Source organism: Giraffa tippelskirchi, chromosome 4, assembly GCF_054371585.1.
Source record: "Giraffa tippelskirchi isolate mGirTip1 chromosome 4, T2T-mGirTip1v1.2.pri, whole genome shotgun sequence".
Taxonomy (NCBI): domain Eukaryota; kingdom Metazoa; phylum Chordata; class Mammalia; order Artiodactyla; family Giraffidae; genus Giraffa; species Giraffa tippelskirchi.
This window is the reverse complement of record NC_137278.1, coordinates 113,529,137-113,549,709: the sequence shown is the minus strand read 5'-3', so window position 1 is coordinate 113,549,709 and position 20,573 is coordinate 113,529,137. Positions and strand designations below refer to the sequence as shown.

Sequence of the window (20,573 nt, the reverse complement as noted above, 5' to 3'; positions counted from 1 at the left end):
GTGGGAACCTTTCTTTTTCTATATATTCAGTTCTTCCTAAACGTAACATCACTTCATCTGTTTGAAAAAGAGTACTTTATGACAAAAGTTGCAAGGAGATGTCTTATTTGTGACATTGCCCAATCATCTTACCAACTAAAGTGCAAAGTTTAGAATCTTCACTTTATCACTCTATTTAATTAAAAAGAAAAATTATCTACATTGATGGAATTTTTATGACTTTTCACATTTTCCATTTTACATGTTCGTTTAAGTCATATTTTTCAATTTTTTTTTATCTTTTGTGTTTCATTAGCTAGCTATTATTGGAGTTGATTCTGTGTATCCAGTTCTTTTCTTCCCATTCTCCTTTGAGCCCCTTTTATCTGTCATACTTTTGCTTCCACAGTCCCATCAAAACTGTTCTTATTTAGTTTGACCTCCATGTTGCTAAATCCAGGAGCCACTTCTCAGTCCTTTGAAGCACTTGGTCTAATTCCTGATGTACTTTTTCACCCTGCTAATAGCACACTACACTCTTCCTGATTTTCCTGCATTTTTACTTGCTACCCCTGTCTCAGGCCCCGTTACTGCTCTGCTTCTCATCCCCAACCGTGGAATGCCTTCGCTCCTCAATCAGCCTTAACTCCCCTGGTAAATTCATGCTGTTTCATAGCTCCAAAAACTACCCATGGTCTTATGATTCCCAATTTATATCTGCAGCTTATCCGTCTCTCCTGATTGCCAGATACTTGAATCCAGATCTCTAATGGGTGTCTCAAAATTAACATCCTCAAGACTGTTTTATCGATATTCCCCCTAAGAAGTCAGACTTACTTGCAGCCTTACTTATCTCAGCTGATGGCAATACTACTATTGGTGTTCCGACCAAAAACCTTGGAACTGTCCTCGGTACCTCTCTTTCACTCACACTGTGTTTGATTCATCCACAAATCTTATTACTTCCAACTTCAAAATGTGTCTGTCACATGACCTCTTGCCCCAGTCTTCATGGCTGTTCCTATTCCACACAACAATCGTCTCTCATTGGAGTATCGTAATAGTCTGTACTCAGCACTGCAGCCTGAGTTATTGTTACCGTTTAGGTCAGCTCAAGTCACTTTCTCCTTGAAGCTCTTCAATGACTACCTATTCTGCTTATAGTAAAAGCAAGGTCCTTACGGTGGTTACAGTCATACCATCTCCACTACCACCCTCTGACCTCTTGGAACTCATCTACAACTCTCACTTTAATCCATTCAATTCAGTTACTGTGGCCTCTTAAACAAGCCACATCTATTCTGTTGCATTTTCTTTTCCTTCTGCTTTTTATTCAAATGTCTTCTCAGTGGAGTGTTCTCTAAGCCTAGTGTTTATAAATATACACTCTCCTTCTTTCATTTTTTAAAAATCTCACAGAATTGCTGCCATCTGACAACAGCATATACTTGACTGATTTACTTGTTTGTCTTACGCCTCCCTCTTCAGTGTACATAAATATTCATAAGAGCTGGGATTTTGTGTTTTGTCTAGTTTTATTCATTGCTCTATTTTAATCACATATACAACTATTGAGTATATAATAGGCACTCAAAAGCTCTTTGTTGAAAGAATGGATATTTATGAGTGTTTGGTGTAAACATCAAAAGGCATGGATGAAATCAGAGTATGTCCCCAAACAAAGCCTACTATCTCAGAGTGAGACAGATGATCCATGAAGTGAGAGACCAATCTGCCACTGCTTAGATAATGATTTTCTGCTCTCTATTCCTTATATTGGAGAAGGAAATGGCAACTCACTCCAGTATTCTTGCCTGGAGAATCCCATGGACAGAGGAGCCTGGCAGGCTATGGTCCGTGGGGTCACAGAGAGTAAGACATGACTGAAGTCACTTAGCATGCATGCATGCCTTTATATGAATTAACAGTTCACAAATGCATCTCTCATCTTCACTTCTTCCACCACTCAAACTCAGAGAATTTATAAAGTAGATGCAGTGTAACCTCTCTTCTATATTACTGTTATGGAATGCTAAGATTTTTGAGCAGTAAACCACCAGGGCCATTTCTTGAACTTTTACTCATTTTCTATTTCTTCATTTTTCAGTCCCACAGAATTAGCAGTGTTTTGTTTTGTTTTCACTTAACATTCACCTGTTCTATTTACACTTGTTTAATCCAGTGTCACTCACAGATAGAGCCCAGTATCCCCAGCTACCCATTTCTTATGACCTATGTAAAAATAAAACTTTGATGCTAAATAGTCTTTGGATGCAGGTGACAAAAAGTTGAGTCAGATTTAAAATATCAGTCATATATTTGATGCCGGATATTTTTGTTCAGATTAGGAATTCCTTTCAATAGCTAAGGTGTGTTCTGCTTTCACAAGGAATTCTTTTAAGCTCTATAATTTCTATGTAGTTATAATTTAGAAAGTTTTCATGAGAAAGGAATATTTCTCATCATTCACATTTGAAGGAGAGTGGTGCAAACACAAATGCTTCCAGAGCTCAGGCAAACAATATAGATGTGTGAAGAGGAGCTACATATAGTAGGAAGTGATAGGGTTAATGAGATCTGGACAAGGAACCTATATTCTACCTGCCTTTTTGGATGCATCGTGTGTGTGTGTGTTTGTATGTATTAAGGACACTGTGAAAGCCAAATAAATTATTTCCCATAAGATCCAGGTCACAGGCCCTGGGACTCTGGTTTGCTGCCAGAAATCACTTAAGAAGCAACCTTGAAATCTATTACAGATGCATTATGTTTAATTAATTTCTCCTGTCCTATAGGGAAGATACTTCTAAGTTTGCCATTTTTCTCAGTTTATGTAAATAACTTGTCCAAGACCTACCCACTGTTCTCCCAACACACCACTTCCCCACTTCCCAGCACCATAAAGAATGCAAGACTATTCCAGCTTCAGAATCTCTGCTTCTTCCACTATGGGTAGCTTCGAAATCAGCAAGATGCAATCATTTATTCAGTGATAGCAGCCATCAAAAAGAATGCAGCTCACTATAACTACTTCCTATATTATCAAGCTTTTTATCTTTTCAATAAGCAAGAAAATACGAAAATCATGTACTTTCAAAAGGTATCATATAAACATTAAAAATTTCAGACTTTGCTTTGTATCCTTGGATTGTGGTCACAACAAAGTCTACTAGCTTGCAAGCTTTTTAAGTAGAAAACAAAATAAGGTGATTCTCCTTGCTACCTGTATAGTGCTGGCAGCACAGTATCATTTATATGTGATATATGCAATAAATATTTGTCTGATTAAGAAAAAAATAGAGAAAGGAAAAATTGACCATAATATTAAAAACTGAAATACAGTTGCTGTGCATATACATAGTCAAATATATCTGAAACAAATTGTGTGGTTATCTTTCATTAATGTTTCAGACTATATTTTAGCGAATATTCTTTGTCAAGAAATAAATCTATTCGAAATTTATTTTTGTTTGAAGTTGCATCTTAAGTGCTCCTTAAATTGACTGTGGCCTGTTAGAGTAGGGGCTTGGTTGAAGCTTTGCATAGGACTCACACTAGAAAATATAGTCAGTCTCATGACGGAGACTGAATTACCTCTCCACTCTTTAAAAAAGGCTACTAGTTAGGTATTTGGATAGTAACATCTCATTAAACATATTGATAAGTAAAGAGTTAACATTTTCTATGAAGTATTTCAGTTATATTTTGTTTTATGAATGAAAACAGCTCATCACTCCAACTTCTTAAGAGCTCTTTGAATGTTCACTAAGTGATTGTATGAATGAGTACATATAATTTAATCTTTTCTGTTATGTGAAACATGGAGTTATATTTTTTCACTTTAGTAGCTCTAAGTTATTATAGAATTACATTGATTAATAAAATATAGTTTATAACCTTGAAGTCAAGAGAAAATTAATTATTTATGCAGTTTTTCTCCTTTTTTTAGGATGAAGTTTTCAGGAACTAGGAAAAGCTTTCTTGTTTAGAATTTCTTAGTAATACACAGGGAAAAGATATTTCTCCAACTTGTAAATTCAAATTTTATTTTTGGCAACACAGCCTGCAGTTATAAATTGAATCTCCTATATGAATCATTAAATTAAAAGTGAAATAACAAAGTCCCATCCAATGACTCTTACATGTAACATATGTCATAGTCAGACCAGCTATTGATAATTGTAGGTATAATAGCAATAAAAATAATACATAAATAATAATAAAAAGATATTATTTATTGAGTGGGTATTGTACATGATAATAAAAAAAAGCTAGCATTTATTGAGTGTGTATTCTATATAGGACATCATGCAAAGCACTTACAATATTATATCATGACAATGTTATGTAGTAGGTATTAATATCCCAACCAAAGACCAAATTTTAAGAAAAAGAAGATGATACGTAGAAAAATGAAGCAACGCTTACCTAGAACAGAGCTAATAAGTATCAAAAACTAGGATTAAAAGCAAGTATGTGCTACTTTATGGTCACATTCTGAAGAAACACATGTATGCCTTTAACTGAATTTTGTAAGACATTTATATATGTAAACTAGGTTTAGAGTTTTTTCTTGGGCTACAAAATTGACGTAACATTCCCAGAGTTCTGAACGATAATGAAATTAACAATACAATATATAACAGTACAATTAACAATTGTAGGCACTCTGAAGGAATACTCTGAAAACCCTACCATCATTGGACTAAAAAATGTAGAAAATAGAGTAAGTCTAAATTTTAAGGAAAAGATTTTTAAATAGTAGCTTTTGTTTGGAAGGATAAAATCTAGGGAAGTGTATATACTGTTGAAAAAAATAATTTGGATAATTTTTGCCAAATTGATGGATTAATTGAGTTTCACACTTTTGAACATGAGTATAAGCATAAATAACCAAGTAGGTGTTAAGTTCAGCAGGATTAAGGCAGTCAAAAAGGCAACAAAGCCTAATTTCAATCCTTTTAGCCATTACTTTTGATATTTCTCTCTTATTTAAACTTAACCTAGATGTCTAAGAAAATTACCAGCTGTATCTTTAAAGACTGAAATGCTCTGAGACTTTCTGAGCCAAAAAATGTTACCTTTATATTAATTGTTGTTTGACATTTTGTAAAGTCTTAAATGCTTCTATGAGAGGTATTTAAAGTACTTTGAGACCTGGTTCATGCCCTTCAAAGGCTTGTATTTAAAAAAGAAATATTACTAGTAGTAGTAGTAGTAATGAAAGAAAGGAGATCTAACAGAAACCTTTAAGTGCTTTTTGATTTCAAAACAATACAAAAAATCATTTTGCCATATTCTACAGGGAGGAAGACATGCTGTTGCACTTCTGCTTTGTATATGGCTGTGATCGCTTCCCTTTTGTCCCTTCGTTCTGAGTGTGTACATTCTCTAGGAGTGAAGTTGGGGTCTGAGACTCGATTGCAGTTTTACACCTCCCACAGGCAGACAAGTTTTCAGAGGAGTGCTGCTGTCTTCTAGAACTGCTTCTAGTCTTATATAACTGCCTGTGTAAGTGATATTTTTTGGTGACAGTACTAAAGAGCTCTATTTTATATTTGAGGCATGTAATTTCTAAACTAGAGTAGGTCATAATCCTATTAACTTAACACAGGTATAGAAAGCATTTTTGATATAATCATAAAACAAATTCTTACAATTTAAAAGTTCTTTACCTTTATTTTAAAAAGAACCAACTTTCTGAAAGGAAACTTTCACTGACTTCTTTTTTTGGTGAGCTTAAAAAGCCCTATTAGTATGTCAGTTATAACTTCCTTTATACATTATTAAATATTTAAGAAAAATAATAGGAAAATGTCCCATTCCCGCTGACTTCTCTGGTTGCCACACACCCTGGCTGGCCTCATTTGGGGCTTCCCTGGCCCAGTCTTGGGCTTCCCTGGTGACTCAGAGGGTAAAGCATCTGCCTGCAATGTAGGAGACCCAGGTTTGATCCCTGGGTTGGGAAGATCCCCTGCAGAAGGAAATGGCAACCCACTCCAGTATTCTTGCTTGGAGAATCCCATAGACAGAGGAGCCTGATAGGCTACAGTCCATGGGGTTGCAAAGAGTCGGACACAACTGAGCTACTTCACTTCACGTCACTTCATACCAGTTTAGTGGAATAAAGTGTAATTTTCCAATATGAGATGCTGGCTTAAATAAATTTGACTTTGGATATGAAGGATATTTTTAACATAGGTAGTTTAGCAAACAACTGTATTGCTTTTTGATAAGCTTAAAAATTATTTGGACTAGTGGGTGATAGGATTCAGGATTGTGCTATTACTGAAAGAATTCCCCAAAAAACAGACATTTTAATGAAAATAAAATTTAAAAACATGTTTTTATATATCATGAAAGCATGCTTGTAAAAGAAGAGCCATATCAATGAATGTATTTCTCTAAAAATATGTTTGTTACTTAGAAATAGCAACTGGTGTTGTATTATTCACATTGTTACATTTGTGGTAATTTGTTACAAAAAAAAATGCCAACAGTTTGGCATATGTTTTTTTGTGAGGTCTAGAAGAGTTGTATACATTAAAAAGAAAACAATTCCTTTCAGCAACTTTAATTATAAAACTACAACTGTTAGTTAATAAAACAAAACCTTTCTCTGTATAAATTGATATGATTTAAGAAATGTGTATGAACTTCCCTCATAGCTCAGTTGGTAAAGAATCTGCCTGCAATGTAGGAGACCCCGGTTCGATTCCTGGTTTGGGAAGATCCGCTGGAGAAGAGATAGGCTACCCACTCCAGTATTCTTGGTCTTCCCTTGTGGCTCAGCTGGTAAAGAATCCACATGCAATGCGGGAGACCTGGGTTCGAACCCTGGGTTGGGAAGATCCCCTGGCGAAGGGAAAGGCTATCCTTTCCAGTATTCTGGTCTGGAGAATTCCATGAACTCTATAGTCCATGGGGTCACAATGAGTCGGACACGACTGACCAACTTTCACTTTCACTATGTCTTGCTATCATATAATATGAGGGTTTTATCTGTTTTGTTCTATCACTTCCTTTCTCTTCCATCCATCCTTCCACTATACTCATCTCAAAATCACATTCAGTGTTACCATTATTGTGTGTATGTTTGTGTGCTCAGTCATGTATGACTCGTTATTATACTCATCATTATTATGACTGTGTAAATAGTTTCCACAAATGATCCAAGTAGTGGTTTTCAATAATAATATTTTCTTTTGAACAGCTTTCTGTTTCTCTAGGATTTTATTAACTACCTGATAAATTAATTTGCTTACTTATTTTTAAAGCTATGGTGAATCTTCCCACCCTCTCCAACAGTTTGGTTTCATAGTTTCAATTCAGTTATGGACAATGGTCAAGCAAATGATTTATCTTTTTTATTTTTATTTACTTTGAATCATCTCTTTTTCCTCTGCCCTCCACCTTTAATGTATACGAAAACTTTTATAAGCCTGTTTCATTCTTTCAGCTATTGTTTTGGGATTTACCTCTACTATCACCTTGAAAATTCAGGAGAAAAAAGTGATCAAGATCTCTACAGTAGAAAAAGCGTGAAACCCAGAATACATATAATGAGTAAACTTTGAGAGAAGGCAGAACACCTGTTCTAAAGTGAAAGGTAGAAGTTAAGGATGTATGGGTGTGGTTAAATTTCCAGATGCTGGTGAGGGAAGTTCAGGATGCTTAAAGGCTATCCATTTAAGGGCTTCTATTTCTTTTGGGAAATAGGAAGAGAATTTATCTATTCTGTGGGTGTGGAAGGATTGGCTCTGCCTGTAGGAGAGTAACAGAGATTGGTTAGGAACCAATGATTAGAAAGACCTGGATAGTAATATATGGAAACTACTGCCATCTCCTCAGTGTTAAGCTTCTTATACAAAAATGGAGAAGGAAATGGCAATCCACTCCACCTTTCTTGCCTAGAGAATCCCATGGACAGAGGAGCCTGGTGGGCTACAGTCCATAGGGTCCCAAGGGTCAGACACAACTTAGAGACTAAACCACCAACATGTAAAAGAATTTTCCAAATCATCAGAAAACCACACCAGGCCCAAGGTGTTCACTTCTGTAGCTGATTTTCCCCAATATCTCAAAGAAGTAGGTTATCTGCCTATTAATAAATTCTCATCTAAGCTCTTTGGAAGATAAAATTAAGTCCATGTTATCTGTGAATTATATGGTTTAAAATTATTGCTTAATGTAATATTTAATATTATATTTATAATATAGTATTTAGAATCATTACTCCTTTTGCACCAATAATTTATTTTTCCCCTAGAGATTTGTGTTCATTGAAGTACCTAAATTCTTTTTTAATTTGAAAATAACATATTCCAATTAAACACGGGAAATGGTGAAGTTCCAAAGTAAATTTGTCAATACATATGTGAGTGTGGCTCAAGTTTACTTTTCATTTCATTTTTGCCCTCTCTTTTAACCACTGAATTATTCTTATACATGAAGATAAGGATACTGATGATATTTATTATCTTAATTTGAAAATTCCTATGCAATTTGGAACTATAGGTACCATTGTGCCAAATTTATGGTTTGTAACTCTATCCGTATTTGTACTTATCTCTACTATATAATGAGCTAGTTTTTCTGCCACTTCTCTTCTAAGAATACCAGTTGTACAGTAGGGAGATTTAAAAATGTATTTTGTTGCATTCTCAAAGAGACAATGCTTTTTGCTAACCCAAGATGTAAGAATTCTGACAGATAAGCTGAGAAAACACACATGAAATCCTGCATCCCTTTTATGAAAAGAAAAAAATGAAATTCACCTCAAGAAAGCAATAGTTTTTTTATATCTTACTATTTTATTTATTTATTTTTTAAAAATTATTTATTTATCTATTTTTTACTTTACAATATTGTATTTGTTTTGCCATACATTGACATGAATCTGCCATGGGTGTACATGTGTTCCCCTTCCAGAACCCCCTTCCCACCTTCCTCCCCATCCCATACCTCTGGGTCATCCTGGTGCACCAGCCCCGAGCACTCTGTATCATGCATCGAACCTGGACTGGCAATTCGTTTCACATATGATAATTTACATGCTTCAGTGCCATTCTCCCATATCATCCCGCCCTCGCTCTCTTTCAGTCCGTAATACAGTTCTATACATCTGTGTCTCTTTTGCTGTCTCGCATACAGGGTTATCTTTACAGATTTACTAAATTCCATATATATGCATTAGTATACTGTATTGGTGTTTTTCTTTCTGGCTTACTTCACTCTGTGTAATAAGCTCCAGTTTCATCCACCTCATTAGAACTGATTCGAATGTATTCTTTTAATGGCTGAGTAATATTCCATTATGTATATGTACCACAGCTTCCTTATCCGTTCGTCTGCTGATGGACATCTAGGTTTCTTTTGAGGAATCTCCACACTGTTCTCCATAGTGGCTGTACTAGTTTACATTCCCACCAACAGTGTAAGAGGGTTCCCTTTTCTCCACACCCTCTCCAGCATTTATTGCTTGTAGACTTTTGGATAGCAGCCATTCTGACTGGCATGAAATGGTACCTCATTGTGGTCTTGATTTACATTTCTCTGAGTGATGTTGAGCATCTTTTCATGTGTTTATTAGCCATCTGTATGTCTTCTTTGGAGAAATGTCTGTTTAGTTCTCTGGACCACTTTTTGACTGGGTTGTTTATTTTTCTGGACTTGAGCTACAGGAGTTGCTTGTATATTTTTGAGATTCATTCTTTGTCCGTCGCTTCGTTTGCTATTATTTTCTCCCATTCTGAAGGCTGTCTTTTCACTTTGCTTATAGTTTCCTTTGTTGTGCAGAAGCTTTTAAGTTTAATTAGGTCCCGTTTGTTTATTTTTGCTTTTATTTCCAATACTCTGGGAGATGGGTCATAGAGGATCCTGCTGTGGTTTATGTCAGAGAGTGTTTTGCCTATGTTTTCCTCTAGGAGTTTTATAGTTTCTAGTCTTACGTTTAGATCTTTAATCCATTTTGAGTTTATTTTTGTGTATGGTGTTAGAAATTATATCTTACTATTTTATTTAAATGATAATAAGACAATACATAAACTGAGAATCTGATTTGATTTTTAAATTATTTTCATTTTAGGCTATGGCACAGAAGGAAGACATGGAAGAAAGAATCACGACCCTTGAGAAGCGTTACCTCAGTGCTCAGAGAGAATCTACCTCCATACATGACATGAATGACAAACTAGAAAATGAGTTAGCAAATAAAGAGGCCATCCTACGGCAGGTTCAGTATCTCCATCTTGGTTTCCTTCTGGTCTGTACGTGTTCTCACCATTCTCACAAAACATGGAGTATGTAAAATATGGTATTCCTTAGCAATAAATTATTCTCTGCAATTTAGAATCAAGCTAACTAAATAGATGTGATTTTCAGTATATAATCTAGAAATTTGTCTTAAAAATAATAAAAATAATGACTAATATTTACTTTGAATCTAGCCATGAACTAGAAACTGTGGTAACCAGTTTATATATATATATATCACCTCACTTAAATCCAATCACCACCTGTAAGTACAATTATTATAGTGTAAAGTATAATAATTATTATACAATTATTTTACTGAGTGTAAAGTATGTACATTTATTATACTGAGGAAACTCAAGTTCAGAGAACATGACAGCTTTCCCAGAGTCACACGTACAGTAATTGCAGAGTCAATAATGGAAGCCTAGGTCTATCCAGCTCTGGAGAAGGAATGGGCAAATTATAGCCCACATGCCAAAACTGTGGCTGTTTTATAAGTATAGTTGTATCAAAACATAACCATATCCATTCATTTAATCATCATCTCTGACTGCTTTTATGCTACAATAGTAGAATTGAATAGGTAAATCAGAGACTTTGTGATACACAGAGCCTAAAGTATTTACTATCTGGCCCTTAGCAGAAAAAGTTTCCCAACGTCATCTCTAGAGCCTGAACTCTCAGTCATTATGATCCATTCCCTCTCCTACTCTAGCTAATGTTAAGATTTTCAGTAAATTGCTGTTATGGTGCATTTGAGGTTTAAGTACTAAGTTGTGTCTCATTTGTCCAAGTTAATTCTCACTATTCACTTCAATTCTTTTTGCTGTTGTTGGTAAAAGATTTTCATTTTTTATATGCTAAATTTATTAAGGAATATTGATAAGCAATATATGAAAACATGTGGTAGTAGTAGCTGATTTTAACTCTAGGATAAAGGCTGAAGCCCACAGCCCCTAGTGACTGGTGTCACTATCCTAATTGTGACAATTTAAGTGTCTCTTTTCATCCCTGGTTCAGATGGAAGAGAAGAATAGACAGTTACAAGAGCGTCTTGAGCTGGCTGAGCAAAAGTTGCAGCAAACTATGAGAAAAGCTGAGACCTTACCTGAAGTAGAGGCTGAATTGGCTCAGAGAATTGCAGCCCTGACAAAGGTACTACAATAAAACAACTGGTCAACCTAGATATATTAATACTTATAGAAATGACTAGTAATCAAAATGGAATCTATAAAGATTTTCTTTAGGCTTTATGAAGTTTATATTATATTGGTCTGTTGTTTAGATGACTTTTTATATTGCATATATCTTATTTATGTTGAAATGAATGATTGATAAATTAATGTGATTATTTCTTTGCCTATCTAAACATTACCAAAAACAAAGTTTCATGTTCTTATAGCTAATTTTCCATGGTAATATTTGTACATAATAATCACCAAATATAAAAATACAATGATGATTTTAACATGGATATACATGAGACATAATAATTTAGTAAGCTTAACATAAATTGTACAGTTTTAAAAATGCAGGAAGTATCATAAACAGTTGATTTCTTTCTGATTACAGTATGAAAAAAATTTGTTAGAAGTTGAAAATTAGATTTGTAGAGCTGTAAAATCTAAAGGTTTTAAATACAGAAAGTGATTTTAATAGTTGAAATTTCTTCTGAACCAATAAAATCAATAATATTCTGAAGAATGTTCAGAACTAACTGCTCCATTATGGACATTACATTCTGAAATTATTTGTTTATTTTAGAACTTAGCAACCATTATAATGTTGTAAAGTGAAAGTGAAAGTTGCTCTGTCATGTCTGACTCTTTGCAACCCCATGTAATAGTCCATGGAATTCTCCAGGCCAGAATACTGGAGTGGGTAGCCTTTCCCTTCTCCAGGGGATCTTGCCAACCCAGGGACTGAACCCAGGTCTCCTGCATCGCAGGTGGATTCTTTACCAGCTGAGCCACCAGGGACGCCCAAATGACTATTCTTACTTTTCACAGTTAAATGGAAATGGCAATTGCTTCAAAGTGCATATGCATGTCAGTAGAATAAAATTCCAGATTTTGTCACTAAAAGAATGTTTGAATTTTGATATCAATTCAAAAATGTATACACGTTTTAGATGTTTAAACATTGTTGGTGAAAAGTGAAAGTGTTAGTCACTCTGTCATGGCTTGACTCTTTGCGACCCTGTGGACTGTAGCCTGCCAGGCCCCTAGGTCATGGAAGCTTTTTTTCACGCCATTGTAGTAAATGGCTCAGACAGATATGTGAACTGCAAATTATGAACTCTGATATTTGGGATCATCCAGAACAACTGATGCAGCAAAGTAAAAGTAGGCACACATTGTTGCTTTCAGAAAAAGCAAATGATTAGAGAGGAACAGTAAACTGATGCCTGTTCATTAAAATAGAGTAGTTAATCAGATAGTGAAAGGACAAACAGTTGACAAAGTAGAAAGTATTGAAATAGTTGGGTGTCTGTAGAGTTACTGGACTAACTAGCTGAATAGAACTTTTGTCTGATTAGGGTGATACAACGTGGATCCTTCTATAGTCACAGATCAGAGTACCGTAAACATTCTGGAAGTTTCAGAAATGTATGCTTTCTAAAATAAATATAAACTTATTTAATTTGAGAAATATTCTTGAAATTATATAAAAAGTACAAACAGATTAGTAGTATTCTGTTTTTTTTGTTCAAATTCTGTTTAAATTACTGTAATCTGAATTAAGATATGTGTACTTAGGCTTTTCATCTGAGGAATATAAAGGATTTTTATAGTTATCTTATTGAATTGAAATATTTTAGAAGGCATTAGGCAAGTAGTTAAATAATAAAAGTAACTTTTGTGATATTTTAGTATAAAATAGTCATCAATATTGTGTGAGTAAAATACAAGAAAGTCTGGAATCTCTCTCCCCAAAACACAATTTAAAATTCAGCAAATTTGCCCCAAATTAACCTCTGATTGATTGAGAACAAAGCATAATTTAAAATATAATACTTGACAAATGAGGCTTTCATTAAATATCCCTATGAATCCTTAATTTAGAATTTAAAAATAACTTAAAGTAAGTATCTCATCTGTCTTGCCCTCCATTTAATTGTATTGGAATCATATTTGGTACCTATATTCATTTATGCACCCAAAGTATTTCCTCAGTTTACTCCTACCTAATAATACATTACTAAAATTCTACTTCATCTAGACCTTTTGATTTCCTCCCTTTTGAGCAGTTTTATCTCTCTTAAAATGTGTGAAGCTGCTAGAATTCACTCTGCTTGTCCTTTTTGCTGTTTTCTCTACTGACTGGCTGTATATCAACACATTATTTCAGATATATAGTTTTCAGATGGCCATATTTAATTCATTATTCACTCTCCTCTGGTCCTGAGATTTTATTTTCAATGTACTCCCTCTGCTTGTAATCCTTTTATAACATTTGAAGATCAGTCTTTCAGTCTTTCATTTGCTCTCCCAAGTTTGATGGCTAAAATAATTTTTAAGCATTTTCTTATCTTCTGTTCTCAAGACCTGAAGAGACTGTCTCTAAAACCAGCTTTAGTTGTTCATTGTTTCAATACCTGTTTGTTTTCAATATCTTACAATTATTGATCTCCATAGTCTTTTTCTACTTCATAATATTTTTTACTTCTCACTAATTTATGATATAGGCTTAATTTAAATCTAGACTCCCTCTCCTATGTTTTGAATGATTTTGTTAACAATCTTTCATATATTTTATTTGGTCTATATGTATTTTTTCTTCTCTTTGGCCCTCCTCTCTTTAATTTTAATTCCTTCTCCATTTCCAAATATATTCACATTCTTCTCAAAACCATTTCTTCCTATAATTTTTTCTAAAACTTTAGCACATTTGAAAATTGTCTTGTCACATTAGAGAGTGAAACCAAGATAAGCCCTATATCCCATCAAGGAGTCATAAACTTGCAGACTGTTTTTGCATGACTCTAGTATTTACATCATTTCCTTAAATTGCAGTCTTCCTCAGGTTAAGGTGAACATAAATCAGTAGTGCTTGCACATTTATCCAGTGCTTGTTTAGAGATGATGTCTGAATTTACCGTTTGGTTGATAAGAAAATTTTTTCTTCTGCTGGTGGTGTGTATGTATGTATGTGTGTGTGTGTGTGTGTGTGTAAAAATAGGTAGCTAAAGCTCATTTAAGGCTTTCAGAAGGTCAAAAGTTTTGAACGCTGGTGGCTCAGGATAAAATGAAAAATTTGGCTTCAGTGAGTGAATACACAACTAATAAACATTTTGGGCTCCCAATCTTTTGATTTATGATGTTTACTTCTTTAATTAAAATGCGTATTCCCTCAGCAAGGACATAATTCATCTTGAATTTCATAAGGTATTTCATCCATTTTTAGTACCAATAAAAAGTATCAACAAAACATAGTGATTTAAACATGACAGAATTCTTGCTTAATCTCTGAAGTGAAGTTTCACAATGTTTGGTGTGTTTTCAATAGTTAAGATGTAAACAGCTAAAAGTTTTAAGGACCTTTGAAAGATATACTAACTTTACTTGTATATTGGAATAGACAGTTTTGGAAATAGAAATGTTCAAGCTTCGACTACTTTGAATCAATCACCTAATTGTCATAACATTACTTGTTAAAATTTAATTTTGAGAGATTACAGATATGTTTAAGAATTTAAAGTATATCATTTCAGCAATATTTTGACCTGTATACAGTATTAATAATTGAATTATAAATTTTAAATAATATTATAAAATTGTTTTATAGCTTTTGAAGACTATAGTAGCATTCTGTATTGCTTCTGGTTGGAGATTTGGGGAGAGAAATTGATTATTTCTTTTTTCTTCATTACTTTGCCAATTTATGAAATAAGAATATCAGAAAGAAAATCTTACAAAATGTAAATGTTGAGTTATAATTCACATAAGCCCATCAGTTAAATGTTAAATGTTCATTTTATAGATTAAGTTGGGATTTGTTGCATAAAATAGTACATATGCATAAGAACCAATACATGAATAGGTTACCGTTTCTTTTCAGGTACTGCATGACATATTTATATATAGTCTTATATCTGCATAAAGTAAGTTTCACCATTTTAGAATAAACTTACAAAATATAATAGAATATGCTCTGGAGTTAAATATTGTTTATACTGACATAAGGTACTTTGGCTGTTGTGATTATTTAACTTGTAATTATGATTAAAATGTTGATTTAACTTTACATGTAATCTGTGCATAACATACTAATACGATTCAGCTATCAGCAATGTCATGTGTTGAACACTCTGCATCTGTGGTTACCTGACATTCACCTCCAAGACGTGTAACTAACCTTGTCACTGGGCAAACATTAGCTCACAAAGGCACTGTGCTGCCTTTTCACTTTAGGGCGCTCTTTGGTTTCCATAGCAACAAATCAATGCAGAGTCAGTTTTGGAGTGGCCCCTGGTGTCATTCAGGAAAGTTCACTATAAGTATTCTTGTCCTCGCAGCACTATTGTCACTTTGGTAATTTGAGGACTTTTAATCATTTTCATTTAAAATGTCAGATTAATGCTATGTCTAAGAGCAGATGCTAAGGTTTTACACCTACAACCATAGTGTAATCAGAGACCAGAAGTTTGTAAGTGTGCCACTGTTGCTGAGGAAACTCAGTCCTGCTTGAATTGGAGAATACTCATAATAAGTAACCCCGTAGCTTAGCTTTTTCTCTGATTTCTACAGAGCTGGGTTTAAAATAAATACTGTTCCAAATTTATTTCACCTGAGATCATTGCCTTGGCCTACTTCTCAACATTGAGGTACACTGTTTCCATTATTTTTAAGTAATATAACAAACCAAAACACAAAACTTTTGACAGTGTATCAGAAACATATTCTAGTGTTTGGTTTCCCATAATTCCAGTTATTACATGACTCTCAGAGTTGCTTTAATTCGTTCTGTAGTAATCTTTCATCGCCAGCCATCACTAACCTCTCATACCTTAGGTTGGTAGCTTTTTATTTGAGCATATCATTGTTTTTCACTTACAACCATCAACTGCATCATGTTCACCAAATATCAGAGTAGTTCTTTCCACATAAAATTCTGTCTATTAAAGTATTAAATTTGCTGTCACACTTTTCTTTTAAGCATTCTGTGCTATGTTCTGTTCAGTGTCAGTGTCTTTAGTTCTGATTTTTCAATTTTGTCCCTCTCCTTTTCCTTGACTTGTTAGTCTGATCCAACCTCTTCTACCTCATCTGATGATTATCAATATGTTATGGAAGCTAAACTACAAGAAATGATCTCCATACGTAGGAAGGTAGTCCTACTGGACTTTACTTTCTATTGCTAAATAGAATTCATCTAAGTTTTTCTTTTCATTTCTAAAAATTTTGTTACTTTTATTTATTGATAATCGACCATCTGTGCAGTTGAGTGCTTCAGGAGCTTAAGATTGGACAATGGCAGGTTTGTGTTCAAACCATGCACAGTCTGCATGTTACATTTGGCTGATCTCATCGCTCATAAATAACTCCAACGTTTTGCTGATGCTTGGATGTGACAGGCCTTTGTAGCTGACACATTTCAAGCAATGCTGTTCAGCTGCCTGTTGAAAGAAAGTTTATTTTTTGAAATCTACATTTGCAGTTGGTAGTAGCTTGCTTTACATTTTATTTCAGTTTATTTAGAGGAAAAGTCTTAACCACATCTTACATGTCAGATGCATTCTTCATATTTCTTAACAGGCTGAAGAAAGACATGGAAACATTGAAGAACGGATGAGGCATCTAGAAGGTCAACTCGAAGAGAAAAATCAAGAACTTCAAAGAGTATGTATTTTAAGAGCCATCCCTCTCAAGCATCAGTTTATGGATTTATACTCTGCATATAAGAAATGAATGCCTTTCTTGATTATGGGTTATATTTAAAATCATATGGATATGCCCTGTGCATTAAAAAAAGAGCTTCTGCCAATTTAATCAAAACAGACATAAAATTAAATCCAATATTTAAACTAGAAAAAGGATAAAAACAAACCCAAATAATCTTTAAATGATTCTTATTTTAAATTTATTTATTCGGTTATAAGGCTAGGCAAAGAGAGAAAATGAATGAGGAGCACAACAAAAGATTATCTGATACTGTGGACAGACTTCTGACAGAATCCAATGAACGCTTACAGCTACATTTGAAGGAACGGATGGCTGCTCTAGAAGAGAAGGTAAAAGGACCAACAGTAGAATCACATGATTATTAGCTATATTCATATGATCATGCTTGTTTTATGCTCTGCTGCAATCATAGTATTGGTCAGAGGATCCATTTACTTTCTTTAATTTGAAAGGAGCCTGAAACATCTTAAAAGTGAACAAATGGCTTCTATAAAAATATGTAAGATCAATTTTTAAGTGAATGAAAAAAGTTACATGTTATATAACATGTGTAGCATGATCATATAGACAAATGTATTGAAATGTGGTATACTTTTGCAGTGAAAGTGTTTCACTTACTTCTCACCTGGTAAGCAAAAAAGATTAAGACAAAAAATAGTATTTTGGAGTGGAGGGAAGGGAGGTTTGATATGAACCATTCAAATGTTTCAAGTATCTGACTCTGATACTAATCTAAAAGCCAAAATGTGAGTGAGCTTATATCACCAATAAAACCAGTGTCAATCTCACCACAGAATTTAGAAATGCAATACTTTCAGCCATATTATTTCCAAAAACGGGCTTTTGTACAATCTGCAATTTCACTCACAATTTATATGTCTCATTAATAGTTGGCAACTACCAGATCAACAAAAGTTATGTCAGCTGGTTGCCAATTCCATGGTATAAAAAAGGTAGGGATTAAAACCCAGGTGGAGAAATCATTTTGGAAATTTAGATTGAATGCCGGTCACTACTTAAACTAGAAATTTCCCCCTGCTCCATACAGTAAACCAAAACAGGAAAAATGTTTCAAGAAAATGTTAAAGAAATTTGATCAGTTTACCCATCAAGTCATAAGGCATACCTTCTTCCTATTAAATTCCAAATGCATGCCAGTTACCAAACTCTTACTTTAATTTTACTCTATAAATTTTAAAAGTGCATTATTATAAATCATGCTTTGTGATACTACAAGAAAAATATAAAGATTTTAAAAATAGTAATACTTTTATGGCAAGGATTTTTAAAAAATCTGTCATGCAACTTATTTGTACATCATGACATGTAACATTAATTTTTAAATAACTAAATTTTATTTTAATTTAATAATTTAATCATTATTAGAAATTTTTCATTCTGTATATGAAATTAAGGTTCAAATATTGAACCTTTAAAATATATGATCTTAAATTTTTCTTTCTTCAGGTAATAAAAATTAGTTCATCTGAATTCTTCTCTGTGACTTTCTCATTTAAAGAGTAAATTGATTATTTCAAATTTTAAAAAGACTAAGAAGAGCTTGACAAAAATAGTTTAAAAGTTAATAGTTATCTTATTTGTCAATCCAACTGTTACAAAATTACATTTCCCATTTTAATTATGTACCTCTAAAAATGTTCAAGTGTCTTGTTTAAAGATTCTATTGAAACTTAGTTTCCATGGAAACCAAAAAATAGATGGGGCCAAGGAAGGAATCAAAGAAAATTCTTGAGTCATATAAAATTAATCTACACATTGAATGGTTTTCTCTTTAGTTTATTAATTACTTAGCTGTTCTTCTTTCCTTTCCTGTAGAATGTTTTAATTCAAGAATCAGAAACTTTCAGAAAGAATCTGGAAGAATCTTTACATGATAAGGTATTATGGAAGCTTACATTTTGTCCACTTTTCTATTTTACAGTGGTGAATGTTTTTTTGTAAAATAAATTTGATAATAAATAATTTTAGGATGTTATCTTTTAAAATAGTTTAAATTTTATGTAATACATACAGAGAAGTATACATATAGAAAGAGAGCCTGATGAATTTTTACAAGCCAACACACTAAAAATCAGCATCCTGGAAGCCCCCCTTTATTACCCTATAATCCCTACTTTTATCCTAAAGAATAATCACTATCTTGACTGCTAATAGAAAAAGAAAAATTATTTTGACTTTTTTGTACTTTATATAAAAATGTATGCACTGATTTGTGTCTAGTTTGAGATTATTTTAGCTGAAATGTATTAAATAACTATTGTGCATAACAGTTGTGATAAGTTACATTTTTGTGAACACAATCTTAGTTCTAAAGTATCTTTAAAAGTCTCAGGAGAAAAAGCACAAAGCAATGAATTGTAGAGTAGCAGATGCCAAATGCCAAATGAGTGAAATAGACAATAAGAACTACAGGTAAGAGAGATCACCATACACTGATGCTCTAAAGAAGATTTCAGAAAACTTGAAGGAAACATAGGACTGTGGTGCAAGTCTTTCAAATATAGTTCCTGTGCCCTGATTGCAGGTGCTTAGAGTGGGGAGAGGATGAGTAGTTAGGTTTGAGATCTTAAATAATAATGGGCTTAACAATTTCACTGGAATCAGTTATTCTTATTGTAGAATATGTGATAGACTAGACAGATAAGGACCAGATTATGAAATGTTAAAAGCTGTAATTGATAATGTCTTTTCCTCCTTCCTTAGCATGTAAAATTCTTGTTAGCAATTTTGTCTTATTTTGTTCAGCATAGGTAAATGAAGTAATACAAAATCACTCTCTTAATAAGTGACTTATTAAATGTGTACTCAACCAAAGATGAAAGGAATGGAAATAGAGAAGGGAGGGAGAGAGGGAAAGAGGGATAACAGAGGGAAGGGAGAAAGGAATGAAGGGAGAGAGGGAGGAATGGAGAGGGGGAAGGAAGGGAAGGAAGATCTGGCAACAGTATGACATTTGGAAGGTATTGGAAAAGATGAGAGAATAAAGATAAGAAAGAACAATTGCACATCTAACCATATTGAATGCTACATATTATGATATTAATTTAAAAAATAGCTATTTTGTCCCACAGTCAGAATGTACATACTCTTATCCCCTGAAAGACAGATGTATTAGAACAATTCAATATGGTGCCTAGAAGATAGCATCTAATTCTTTCTGGAGTAGTTCAGAAAGTCTACATGAAGAAGATGACATTTCATCAAGCTCTTGAAGGCAAATTTGATCATAACCAACAGAGAAGGGACAAAACCTATGAATAGCATGGAGAAAAAGCAAAGGTGGTTGATTTGCTGAATCACCAGAAATTTGCTGTGACTGGTATGTGTGTAAAGGACTAGAGTGTTACCAGATTGCGAATTTTGGACTCGATCCTATTATGGAATGTTATGTTATTCAAAGCTCTGTGTGCT

The 20,573-nt window shown here is 33.7% G+C and overlaps 1 protein-coding gene across 1 annotated transcript in view; it reads left to right on the top strand.

The window, feature by feature from the left end:
- Positions 1-20,573, top strand: part of PPFIA2 (PPFI scaffold protein A2) — a 509,952-nt gene that overhangs the window by 387,709 nt on the left and 101,670 nt on the right. Inside the window, exons 11-15 of the mRNA XM_081594854.1 lie at positions 10,067-10,213; positions 11,257-11,391; positions 16,995-17,078; positions 17,339-17,470; positions 18,978-19,040. Of these exons, the coding sequence (XP_081450980.1) occupies positions 10,067-10,213; positions 11,257-11,391; positions 16,995-17,078; positions 17,339-17,470; positions 18,978-19,040 (561 nt within the window). The remainder of the gene's footprint in view (positions 1-10,066; positions 10,214-11,256; positions 11,392-16,994; positions 17,079-17,338; positions 17,471-18,977; positions 19,041-20,573) is intronic.